This window comes from Rhinolophus sinicus, linkage group LG12 (assembly GCF_036562045.2).
Source record: "Rhinolophus sinicus isolate RSC01 linkage group LG12, ASM3656204v1, whole genome shotgun sequence".
Classification (NCBI taxonomy): Eukaryota; Metazoa; Chordata; class Mammalia; order Chiroptera; family Rhinolophidae; genus Rhinolophus; species Rhinolophus sinicus.
This window is the reverse complement of record NC_133761.1, coordinates 25,304,735-25,317,003: the sequence shown is the minus strand read 5'-3', so window position 1 is coordinate 25,317,003 and position 12,269 is coordinate 25,304,735. Positions and strand designations below refer to the sequence as shown.

Genomic DNA, 12,269 nt, shown 5'->3' with positions numbered 1-12,269 from the left:
ATAAAACAGTCTTTAATATACTCTAATAAATCTGAAAGATTATAAGAAAATCAGAGAACTTGTAGCAATTGGATTGGATACACAGTAGTACGCAAATATAGTTTTGAAAAAAATTAATTTTAAGAGATCCTATGGAAAGCCTAGCCGGTCTTACAGGAAGAAAATATGTAAAGTAGGAATAGAGCTTAGGAGTACGAAAAGCTTCTTAAACATTGGCTATGATTATACTGCTGCAGTTACTATAATACTTAAAAAGTGTTTACTAGGCACTTATTAATGGGGGGGGCTAAGGCATAGAGAGTAAAATGAATGATTTACACAAGGTCACATAGTTAATGAGTGGTTAGAGCTGGATTTAAACCCTGGCATTTATGTCTAGTTTGCGTTAGGTTCTTAACCCCTTTTTTGACCTGATGGATGAAATGGTGAAGACTAGCAGTACAGATTTTCTGTGACTGAGACATACGATCTAAAACTAAAATACCATAAATCGTAGAAACTAGAAAGTTTGTAATAAAGAACTATCTGGAAGTAATACATAGGAAGTTTCTGCTTGACCAAAGCGAAAAATGAAAGTACAGCAGATAATTCAGAAGTATTGTTTAAAATGATTAAAAGGTGAGCAAAAAGCATTGCTTTCCCTTTTCCTCCTCTACTTTCAATATTTAGGATTCTCTGGACTTTTTAATATATTATTATTCTTCTGTTTACACAACTTAAACAATTATTAGTTCCCTGTATTAGTTTCCTAGGGCTGCCATAACAAAGGGTCACAAAATGGCTGTGTTTAAACCAGAAGTTTATGTCACGTTTCTGCAGGCTAGAAGCCAGGAATACAGCTATTGGCAAGTGCCATGCTCCTTGTTGGAGAGAATCCGTCCTGCCTCTTTTAGAGTTGGGTGTTCGCCAGCAATCCTTGGTGTTCCTTGGCTTGTCGGATTACTCCAGTTTCTGCCTGTGTAGTCGTATGGCTGTCTTCTCCCTGTGGATTTGTATCTTCATATAGTGGGCTCCTTTTCAAATGAGGAAACTGGTTATATTGGATTAAGAGTCTGCCCTGCTCCCGTCTATGACCTCAGCTTAACGAATTTCATCAGTAAAAACCTTATTTTCAAATAAGGTCACATTATGAGGTACTGCGGATTAGGACATCAGTATGTCTTCGTGGGTGACCCAATCAACCCATACATTGCCTGTTAAAAATTACAAGAGAATTACAGAATTTAACCTCCCTTATTTTCTAAGAAAAAGGGAACATTAAGTTTTCTAACTCTCATCAATTAAGTTTTTTTTTTAAAAGACATTCAATGAATATATTTTTTTTACTTATCGATGAGAAGATATATAGAAGAGTGAGGTTAATTTCCTACAGAGGTTAGGGGAAGCTTGAGAATTTTTGTGACATCTAGTAAAATAAACCTCCCTCTATTTTAATCATAATAATCACATAATTCATTGACATATTGAAGTTGTATGCCTGTATACCTGAAAACAGATATTAATTGCAAATAATAGCAGACGTGTAAGACATTTTAAAAATTTTGTTAAAAATATCACGATAGTTTGAAGAGGTTAAATAATTGCATATGCTTTAAGAATTGTTCTCATGTATGCCATCCTTAAACTAGTCACAAATATGACTCCCCACTCTCTTTCCCTTCTCCCTCCTTTTCTTCCTTTCTCTCTATATGTATATACTATAAGTTTAAAAATACTAAAAATAAGTTTAAAATCACTAAAATATATAATATGTAAAATATAGCTTATCTGTTCTATATAATAAATAGATAAACTATAATTTTAACTTTCATGCTTTTAAACCTAAATTTTAATATATAAATATATGTGTGCTTTATTATAATAAATAGGGCTATAGTGCTTTATTATAATAAACATGCTTATATATTACATATAGTAAAGTTAAATAACTATAAATATCATATATAAATAATACATAGATTATATATTTTATATAATATAATTTAGCTTTGGTGCTTTTAAACTTAAATATCAACTATTTATAAGGGAATTATTATTTTTTAATATGTATATTAATTTTTTAATATACTTTTTAAGTGATGATGCTATCTGTAATCGTACCTTGATCTTATATTCTCAGAACAAAATGTTATGGTTAGCATGTGATAAAAATAGAACTTAAAATGGGACTTTGTATTTATATAAATTTTAGGAAAGCAATTCTATATGTAGAAGAAATCCCCGTATTTGTAACATTACATATAAGACATGGTTAAATTACTGGGTGAGAGTTTTCTTCCTAGATTCTGAATGAGAGCATCATTTCCACAATTAGGATTTAAAAATGGATCCTGCTTTGCTTTTTAACCTGGTTGCTAAAAAGCTCTGAGCCAGATCCAAAGTCCCTAATATAACATTTACAAGTACAATTGCATTTTATTTTTTCTTCACTCTCATGTCTTTATTTTTTATTTGTGTCTTATTTTATTCTGTGTGTTGGTTTGAAAAGCCTCAAATTCTTGGTCTTAAGTATAATATAAATGAATTCTGATGGAGGTGGTTAAACATAATAATTTACAAGTGGTAATTGGCACCCATCGTATCTATGGCATCGAATGCAGCAGCATAACATTTACTTTAAAAGTAAATATTTTCTTGTAAAATATACAATGCATATGTTGTATGAAATAAATATAAATGTTAATATTTATTGGCCTGTATGCTTATCCTCCTCAAACTTCGTGTGTCTTACCTATATATGTTGCCAGATAGCATTTCTACATATTTTCAGTCTCACAGGGGCAAAACCACAATAAAGCCAAGGCAAAATGGGAAATGGAGAGTTTGGAGTTGCTATTAGTTTATGGTAATGACTTATAATACTATACAAATCATATTGTATAATATTTAATTATATTATACAATAAAAGAGGACCATAAGTCAACCTTTTTGGATCACTTGTCCTGGTGATGCTTTGCTTTTGCACACTTGAATATTTGGGGCAATAATTGAGGCTTGATAAGTAGATGTTTATACTTCTGTATTTTTAAGGGACCTTTTCATCCCTAATAGCTAAAACAAAATTGCACAAAGACGCTTCAGAAAGCATTCAAACGAGCTTTGAAATCACAGCATTAAGAATCAGAATCTATAAACAGCAGTCAAAACCAGCTGCCTGGAGATACTGATACTTTATTTAATGTACATGTACCATGTTTCCCCAAAAATAAGACCTAGCCTGACAATCAGCTCTAATGAGTCTTTTGGAAAAAAATTAAGATATGGTATGATATGGTATGGTATGGTAATGGTAATGGTAATGGTAATGGTAATGGTATGGTATACCTAGTCTTATATTATAGTAAAATAAGACCGGGGCTTATATTAATTTTTGCTCCAAAAGACGCATTAGAGCTGATTGCCCTGCTAGGTCTCACTTTCGAGGAAACATGGTATGTAAGCTGTAATGAGGTCTGATGGGGCTTTCCCTGAACAACTTTGATCTCTTTTAAAGGAAATGTACTCTTTTGTGCTATACTTCAAGCATTTGCTAAGCTGCATATTCTTTCTAACAGGATTATATTGATAAATTGGGATTCCTATAGATACTGAGTTGTACGTATAGTTTGAGACTTTGAGGGAACCTCAGAGATCATGTTGTTCCCCGAGGTATATATTCATTTAAGGAAGGCATTTGACAATGTACTGTGATAATAGTTTTGATGAATCATAAGGTCACATAGTAGATAATGCTGTCAGCTGGATTTGGTGGTAACTGAAGAGTCATAAACACAATTTCTTGATAGCTTTGTACCTACTATCAGGGCGGCCTTTCTATGGCTCTGCATTGGCTTTTCTTTTCCCTTCACAGAAATAAATGTGTATAAATTATTCAAAAGAATACTTGAAAGGGAAGGTGTATAGTCAAGCTTACTAGTTCATTTGTTGGCAACATGGTTTTGCATCTCAGCTTCATCTTGCCCACTGGGTGAGTTAGAGAAATTGGCTAAGCATAAGTTTCCTTAAAAATTGAGGTAATAGTATATATACTTAATATGAGTAATTTTTAAATTAAATGAAATAGTCCATATAATACACTTAAATATAATAAGTATTCATAAATATTCATTAATATTGTTAGTATATCTTATTTAATTATCTGTGCTAAATGTATTTATATGTGATACAAAACTCTTAGATATAGTAACTACCAGAGACAGCAGGATGAGTGTAAAATTATTATGATTTGCATCATAAAATAAAAGATTAGGAACTTCGTTAATAGATATTAATGATTAAACATTGTTTTTCAACTGTTAAAACATAATTACATTTTAGGTTTTTAAAAAATATAAATCATAGTATATTAAATAAAGTTGTTTAACAGTATTCTACAGTGGTCTGTTCCTCTTCCAAAAATATATGTTGAATATCTGCCCAAGTGCTAGGGATTCAGCCCTACATTTTAGGGAGGGATATGTGAAGTTTAGAAAATAAGTGTAAAAATCCTGTCCTTGTATACGTTTAAGGAATTAGATCCATTTATTAGAGTAGAAAATGTTATGTTAAAATTTGATAGCTATTTTCAGTATCTCAAAGGCTATGAAATTGAAGAGGAGGCAGGCTTGCTTATTATTTCAAAAGACCAAATCAGAGCTATTAGGCATTAATAACAAAGTGGCTACTTTTAGCTCAAAAGTCTGAAGAACCTTACTATTATGAAAACTATTCTACAGGGCATTGTGCAGTTACTCATAATTTGTGAAATGCCTCTGTGGAGGTATTTAAAGCAAAGATTAAAAGACATCTGCCTAGTCTTCCTACATTGTACAGAATATTGAACTTTGGAGTGGGGAGAACTATAAGTTCTAAAGGGTCTGTGAATTTTGATAGAAAACATTCTAAGTGAAATCTAACTGTCTTTTTTCAATTAACACTACAAGCAGCAAACTATAGAGTAGCACCAGGCAGACTTGTGACTTTGTCCCCAGTAGAATTCACAGATATTTTCAGGTCACTTTAGCGTTGTTGTAGATGTCACAAAATGTTGTTTTATAGTCATCTACTTGAAAATTATAATTACCAGAGTCACCAGTAGGTCTTGTTATTTAATGTATTAATAAGAAAGCATATATTACTATACGTCTCTAATTCAAAAAACTATATTTTTTAATGTGTTTCAATGTAACTTTTTTTCTTTGTAAACCTATATTTTAAGTGTTCAAAAAAACATTTTGAGAAGGCTTCACTGAGACAATGGTCGTCCATGACACCAAAAAAGTTAAGAACCTGTGATCTAATTAATTAATACTTTATAAAATGATGTTGATACATTCTTGAGGTTTTAAAAGGCTCTCCCAATGAATGGATTCTGCTAAATTCCTAGGTATCACAGATAAGAACTCCCCTTTTTTTCTGTTCCCAAAACCTGAGGGATATATTAAATGGTCTTATTAGGGCCAGTGGTTTACTTAAGGAGCAACTGAATGTTTGTCTGCGTGTGTGTGTATGTGTGCGTATGTGTATGTGTGGTGTTTGGGATACAAGAAATGTAGTTTTCAACATTTTCCAAATATGACATATGAGTCATATATATATCCCCTATTAAAAAAATAATAATTGAGAATATAAGTGTAAGCTATGTTAAAGATCTTTACTGAATGTGAAAATAGTGCCATTCTTACCTATATTTTTTACATAAGATATTTTGGGCTGACCTCCAGCATGTGATGAGAAGAAAGAACACTTATTGAGGAAAGCTACTCATTTGGCTTTAATAATGTGCTTATTTTTCTTTAGTTTTCTAAAGTTCCATTATTTATTTTTTTAAAGAATCCTGATGTAGTCCACCCAAAAGAAGCAACTCCCTCATCTACTTTTACTGGTATTCGACCTGCACGAATTGTATCTTCAACTTCTGAGGAGGAAGAAGCATTTACTGAGAAATTTCTAAAAATTAATTGCAAATATATTACCAGTGACAAGGTAATATTACCTTAGAAAAAAACTTCTAATCATGCTTTTTTTATTACTAAAATATGACAGTTTTGCATTTACATTTTGAGTCACCAACATCAGCACATGCTCGAATATTTTTTTTAAATATTGGTGGAATTACTAGTTTGGGTTAGCCTGCATTTTGCTTATAGCTAACAATCTGGTGATCTGTTGGAAATTGTTAAAAGCAATAGGAGATAAATAAATTTACTATAATACAATGAGGTACAGTTAATTTGCTGTTGATAGAATATTTCAAAAAGCACTTCTGGGCACTCTTTGGAGTTCTAAGTCTTGGAAATTTAGTATAACGCACAAATAAGAAGATAACTGCTATTCATTGAGTAACCACTATTAGGTTGGTGCAAAAGTAATTGCGGTTTTTGCAATTATTTTTAACCTTTTAAACCACAATTACTTTTGCACGAATCTAATATATGCCAGAAACTGTTTTTGGTGTTTTAATTATTTTAACAATTCAAAAACTTCCTGTGCAATGGGTGGTCCTATTCCCTCTTTACAGGAAAAGAAAAAAAAGCAAACAAAATAACTATCAGGCAAGGTTAATAAATCCAAGGTTTCTTTATCATGGCCCAAATTCAAACCCAATTTGAATCTGTTTTATGTACAACACCTCGCTGTGCTAAGCAAAGCATTTCTGGTCTGAAAAGGGAATATAGTCAGGTAATACAGAGTTAGAATATAAACTCCAGGTATTACTTAGAAAGTAACTAAAGCATGATTCCAACTTACAGAATTATGACTATACTCAAAACTCATAATTTATGAATATTTGAAATACAGGTGTTTTAGTGCTATAAATTTCCCCCTACATATTGTTTTAACTGCATCCACAATCTTGATATATTGTATTTTTATTTTAACTCATAATACTTTCTCTTTATTTCTTCTTTGACCCATGGACTATTTAGGAGTGTTTTAGTTTTCTAAATATTTGGGGATTTTTCTAAGTGTCTTTTGTTACTGATTTCTAATGTTATTCCATGTGGTTGAAGAACATGCTACTTTTTGAAGGCTTAATTTAAGACTTGTGGTCCAGAATGTGGTATATCTTGATATAATGTTACATGTGCACTTGAAAATGATGTGTATTCTGCTGCTGTGGGAGGACTATTCTATAAGTGTCAGTTAATTCAAGTTGAGGGATAGTGTTGTTCTTCTGTATCCCTACTGATTTTCTATTTGTTCTATCAATTATTGACAGAAGGATGTTGAAATATCTCACTATAATTGTGTATTTGCCTATTTCTTCTTTCATTTCTATTAGTTTTTGTTTTGTGTATTTTGAGACTCTGCTATTAGGTATAAAAATGTTTAAGATTCTTACATTGTCTTGATGAATTGACTTGTTTCATTATGAAAGACCTTCTATTCACGGTAATATTCTTTGCGATGAAATCTACTTTGATGGATACTTATAGTCACTTCAGATTCTTTTTGATCATTGTTAACATGGTTTATCTTTTTCATTGTTTTACTTTTGGCCTGTCTTTATATTTAAAATGGGTTTCCATACTTTACGTTAGAATTCACCCTTTATATTGTACATTCTGTGGGCTTTGACAAATGTATAATGACATGTATCTACCATTATAGTATCATATCGAATAGTTTCACTGCCCTAAAAATCCTCTGTGCTCTGCCTCTTCATCCATTCCTCCTGTTGAACCCCTGGAAACTACTGATTTTTTCACTGTCTCGATATTTTGCTTTTTTTCAGTGTGTCATATAGTTAGAATCTTACGGTATGATTGTATGATTTCAAATTGGCTTCCTTCACGTAGCAATACTCATTTAAGAGTCCTCCACGTCTTTCGTGGCTTGACAGCTCATTTCTTTTTATTACTGAGTACTAATTCACTGTAGATGAACCATAGTGTATGCATTCACCAACTGAAGGTCATCTGGGTTGCTTTCAAGTTTGGGCATGTAAGAATACAGCTGCTATGAACATTCATGTACAGGTCTTTGTGTAAACGTAAGTTTTTATCTCATTCGGGCAAATACTAAGGAGTGCAGCAGCTGGATCTGGATGGCATGGTAAGACTATCTCTAGCTTTGTGTAAGAAACTGCCAAACTGTCTTCCAAAGCGGCTGTGTCATTTTGCATTCCTACGAGCAGTCAGTGAGAGTTGCTGTTGCTCCACATGGTCACCAGCATTCATTATTGTCAGCTGTAGATGTCAGCCATGCTAACTGGTCTTTAGTAGTAACTCATTGTTTTAATTGGCATTGCCCTAATGACTTATGATATTGAGCATATTTCCATAAGCTTATTTGCTATCCTATACCTTTGGCATTTTCTTTGTATTTGAAAGATCTTTTCATTGAGCATAGAATTTTAGGTTGACAGGGCTTTCTTTTCCTTCAGGATTTTAAAGAGATTTCTTTCAGAACTTCACTGTTTTCTGGCTTTCACTGTTTCTGAGGACACGTCATCTATTATTTTTTTTATTTAGTGCTCTGTACAAAATATATTTTTTCTTTGGTTCATTTAAAATGGTCTCTTTATCACTCTTTTTGAGTAATTTGATTACACGTATGATATACTTTGGTGTGTTTTTCTTTCTGTTTTTTTTTTTCCTCTTACTTGAGGTTCATTTACTTTCTTGGATCTGTGGGTGTATAGTTTTCATCAAATTTATAAACTTTTTGGCCATATTTCTTCAAATTTCTTTTTCTCTTCCGTCCTCTTTGGGAACTCTAATTATCCATGCTTTGGACTGCTTGACGTGTGTCTCATAGGTACTTTGTGGGTTTTTTTGTTGTTGTTTTTTTCCCTCTCTTTTCGTTTGGACAATTACTAATCGTTACATCTTTGTCTTCACTGATGTTTTTCTGCCATGTTTAATCTGCTGTATTTTTCAGCTCTATAAGTTCAAACTGGGTTTCTTATATCTTCATGAACCCTGCTTAACCATGCACAGTGTTTCTTCTACATTCTTGAATATGTGGAATATACATTAAGGCTTTTTTTTACATTGTATATACTCTACTGTTGATTCTTTTTTGGATTATCCCTGGCAATGTAAATGTTCCTACAGCATACTTTACCATTGCTCATTGGCTTGAGTTGGCATGTGATCCAGGAAGACAAACTGATGTATTTGAATCTATTTAAAATATTGATCAAAAGATGATTAGGCTATGGTTTATATTGAAGTTACTCCTTATTTAGGTGGTTCATGCTCTGCCTAACTGAAAGAAGTGCTATTCTGAATTTCAGATTGATTCCCTTTATCCACCAAAATGCATGCGCACATACATTTTTCTCTCCGATATTGCATGCAGTTACTGTAAAAGATAAGCGTGTTTTATTATCTTGAACATCTGTGATAGCTTTTTTTCCAATTGTGATTGGTGACCATTTCAGTAGGATTTTCTTTTCTTTTTTTACTTGATTATTTTTACAGGTAGTTGTCTGTCATAAATTAAGTTTCATGTTCTTAAAGTTAAACCAGGTGAATTCACGAAGTTGAATGTGGACTTGGAAGGAGGGTGTGATACCAAATAAAACAGGATTTAAGTTTTTCTTAATAGCTTCAGAAAAAAGACAAGACAACTCTGAAGTTACTATTTGGTTTATTTTCAAAGTTCGGTCTGGCTTTTCATTGTTACACTTACAGAACATAGTGGAATGAAAGTTAAAAAGTGAGTTAAGGACTACTTGGCACTTGAGTTGGAGTGATTATATAGTTTGTTACTTGAATGTGGAGGAATTATAGTTAAAAGCACAGATTGCCTGGAGTTTTAATCTTGGTTCTACCACTTATTAGTTAGCTATGTTATTTATTATTTAGGACAAGTTGCCCAGTCTTTCTCATCCTTAATTACCTCATCTGTATACTCATTTCAGAGCTGATTGTGAAGATCAAATGAATAATAATGTATATGAAGCATGATGCATAACAAAGCATTCAATAAATCAGCCAATATTTGCAGGATCAGCTTCCTATGGACTTTAGTTTGCTCATTTGTAAAATGAGAGGGATAGGATAGCCTCTGCATATTTGTATCACTATTTGTGTAAATCTATTTCAACTTTTATGTTTTTTTCATGATTAAATTAAAAATGATTACTGTGTTACCTTAGAGATCACCTAATCTAATTTTATAGATTAAAAACTGGGGCCTAGAGGCTTTGCTTGCTCAAATTCATATAGCTAGGTAGTAGCAGAGCCAAGTGAAACAGATTTTTTTTTAAGTTATTTTAAAGAGATTATGCTATTTTCCTTTATAATGGATTGAATTGTCAACATTATTTATTACAAACCTGGTTTGTGTACATGAAACTACATTTAGTACCTGTAGTGAGGGAACACCACAGGAAGCAGTATGCAAATTAATGTAAAACATGGCTCATGCTTTGCAGGACCTTGCAATCCCTTCTTACATTACGGAAGTTACCTGGCTGATACAACTCAGTATTTTACTGAGGCTGCAAATTTAAATACCTGATTGTTTGAGGGTAAATATAATATTCTTTGTATTTTGGCTCTCCTAAAGAGAATTTACTGGGAAAATTTGGGTTTTATTAAAAATGTTTTCATGAGAATGTCTTAGTGTTTGAATATGTAGTATATGGCCTAAGACCAGAAGAGTATTAGTAAAAAACATAGCTGGAATACTTTCTGAAAATTAAAACTTTGAAGATTAAACATTATTTTCTTTTTATATTTTAGGGCACAGTCAGTGGTGTGCTGCTAGTTACACCAAATAATATAATGTTTGATCCACATAAAACTGACCCCTTGGTTCAAGAGAATGGCTGTGAGGAATATGGCATCATGTGTCCAATGGAAGAGGTGATGTCAGCTGCAATGTACAGGGAAATTTTGGATAGCAAAATAAAGGAATCCTTACCCATGTAAGAGTGGTATTTATATTCCTTTGCATTTTTAATTAGTTTTATTTAGTTTTAATTTACTTTTATTTAGTTTTATTATAGCTGCTTTTCATTTGCTCCATAATGAAACAAAAATATATGTAATATTGAAAAGATTATTCTTAATGCACCTAGAGCAGCTAGGAGTTGTTTTAGGTTTGTAATTGTATATTTGGTCAGAGAACTGAATATTTCAAAGTGACCTATAGTACTCGTTTAATACAGCTCTTTTTATTCAGATATAGTATTTGGAATTCTAAATTATTTATATGAGTAATTTAAGGTACTATAAATAATCAAGGGTACCTTTCAAATTTTCCTTAGAAGAGCCTGAAGTATCAGGAGTGGGTTTTGGGGAGGCCACATGAGCAAATGACTGTAGCCACAGCAGGTTTGCTTTGTATTGATTGATTGATTCTATGTTTGCATCCTTCTTTCTTAGAAAAGTGTAAAATATAGGGGAGAATACCCAAACTTGCATAAATGTAAAGCGTTACCTTTGGAATATGCTGGTCAGGGGATGTGTAGTTATCTGATTATGATTCAGATAACATAGGTGTGAGACTACGGTCAGCACAGACTTTGAAAGTAATGTGCTTGATCCAAGGAATGACCACAGAGAGAAAAGGGAGGAATGAGAAATAAAAGGAGAAAATAAAAGGTAGGTAGACAGAGAATTTGGAAGGAGAAGGAAGAAAGAAGAAAATGGATAGATAACAGAAAAGAATTCCTCCAGTCCTCCGTACCTGACTGTCAACAGTTTATAAATTGGCTTCACTTTCACTGATACTGAGGTTTATATCTCTGTATTAGCCCACAGGGATGATGAAGGCTGTTTTAAAATTAACCCTTGTGGGGTAGAACTACTTACAAAGGAGAAGGAGAACAAATTATTTTTGTTTCTCAGGCAGACTACATCAATTGTTCGGATACCTGTGGTGAATAAAATTCCTTATTCAAAAAGTCTTCATTATACCTCCCAGTCAATAGATACTATTTTGGCTTGGTAAATTCGTCTGTAGAGGTGCAGGTAATTCCTAGGATTTCCTCTAGTGTCAGTTATTTTTATAGATATCATTCAAAGTCTGTTTCAGCAAATACGGATTATTGAAGTGGGTGGAGGGATGAGACAGGCCGAGTGAAAGTTAGATCAAATGAGAAACAAGATCATATATATGTGTGTATATATTGTCAGTCATTGATGAGATTAACTTTCTGTTGCTCTGCTTTTCCATCTGTGTTATGATAGTTTGGGGTTCTCTTCTGCTGAATCATCTGTAACTGTTCTATAAAGATGTTGTCGGGCTCCTCTCAAATCAGTTTTGTCATTCACAACGTCACCTGGAAAGACCATACATTTGAATCAGACGTTTACAAAAATTCCTT

General features: G+C 32.6%; 1 protein-coding gene across 9 annotated transcripts in view; it reads left to right on the top strand.

The window, feature by feature from the left end:
• Positions 1–12,269, top strand: part of OXR1 (oxidation resistance 1) — a 451,232-nt gene that overhangs the window by 398,459 nt on the left and 40,504 nt on the right. For all 9 annotated transcript variants that reach the window (XM_074316799.1, XM_019750589.2, XM_019750593.2 and 6 more), the window contains 2 exons: positions 5,813–5,965; positions 10,681–10,865. In XM_074316799.1, coding sequence (XP_074172900.1) covers positions 5,813–5,965; positions 10,681–10,865 — 338 coding nt within the window. The remainder of the gene's footprint in view (positions 1–5,812; positions 5,966–10,680; positions 10,866–12,269) is intronic.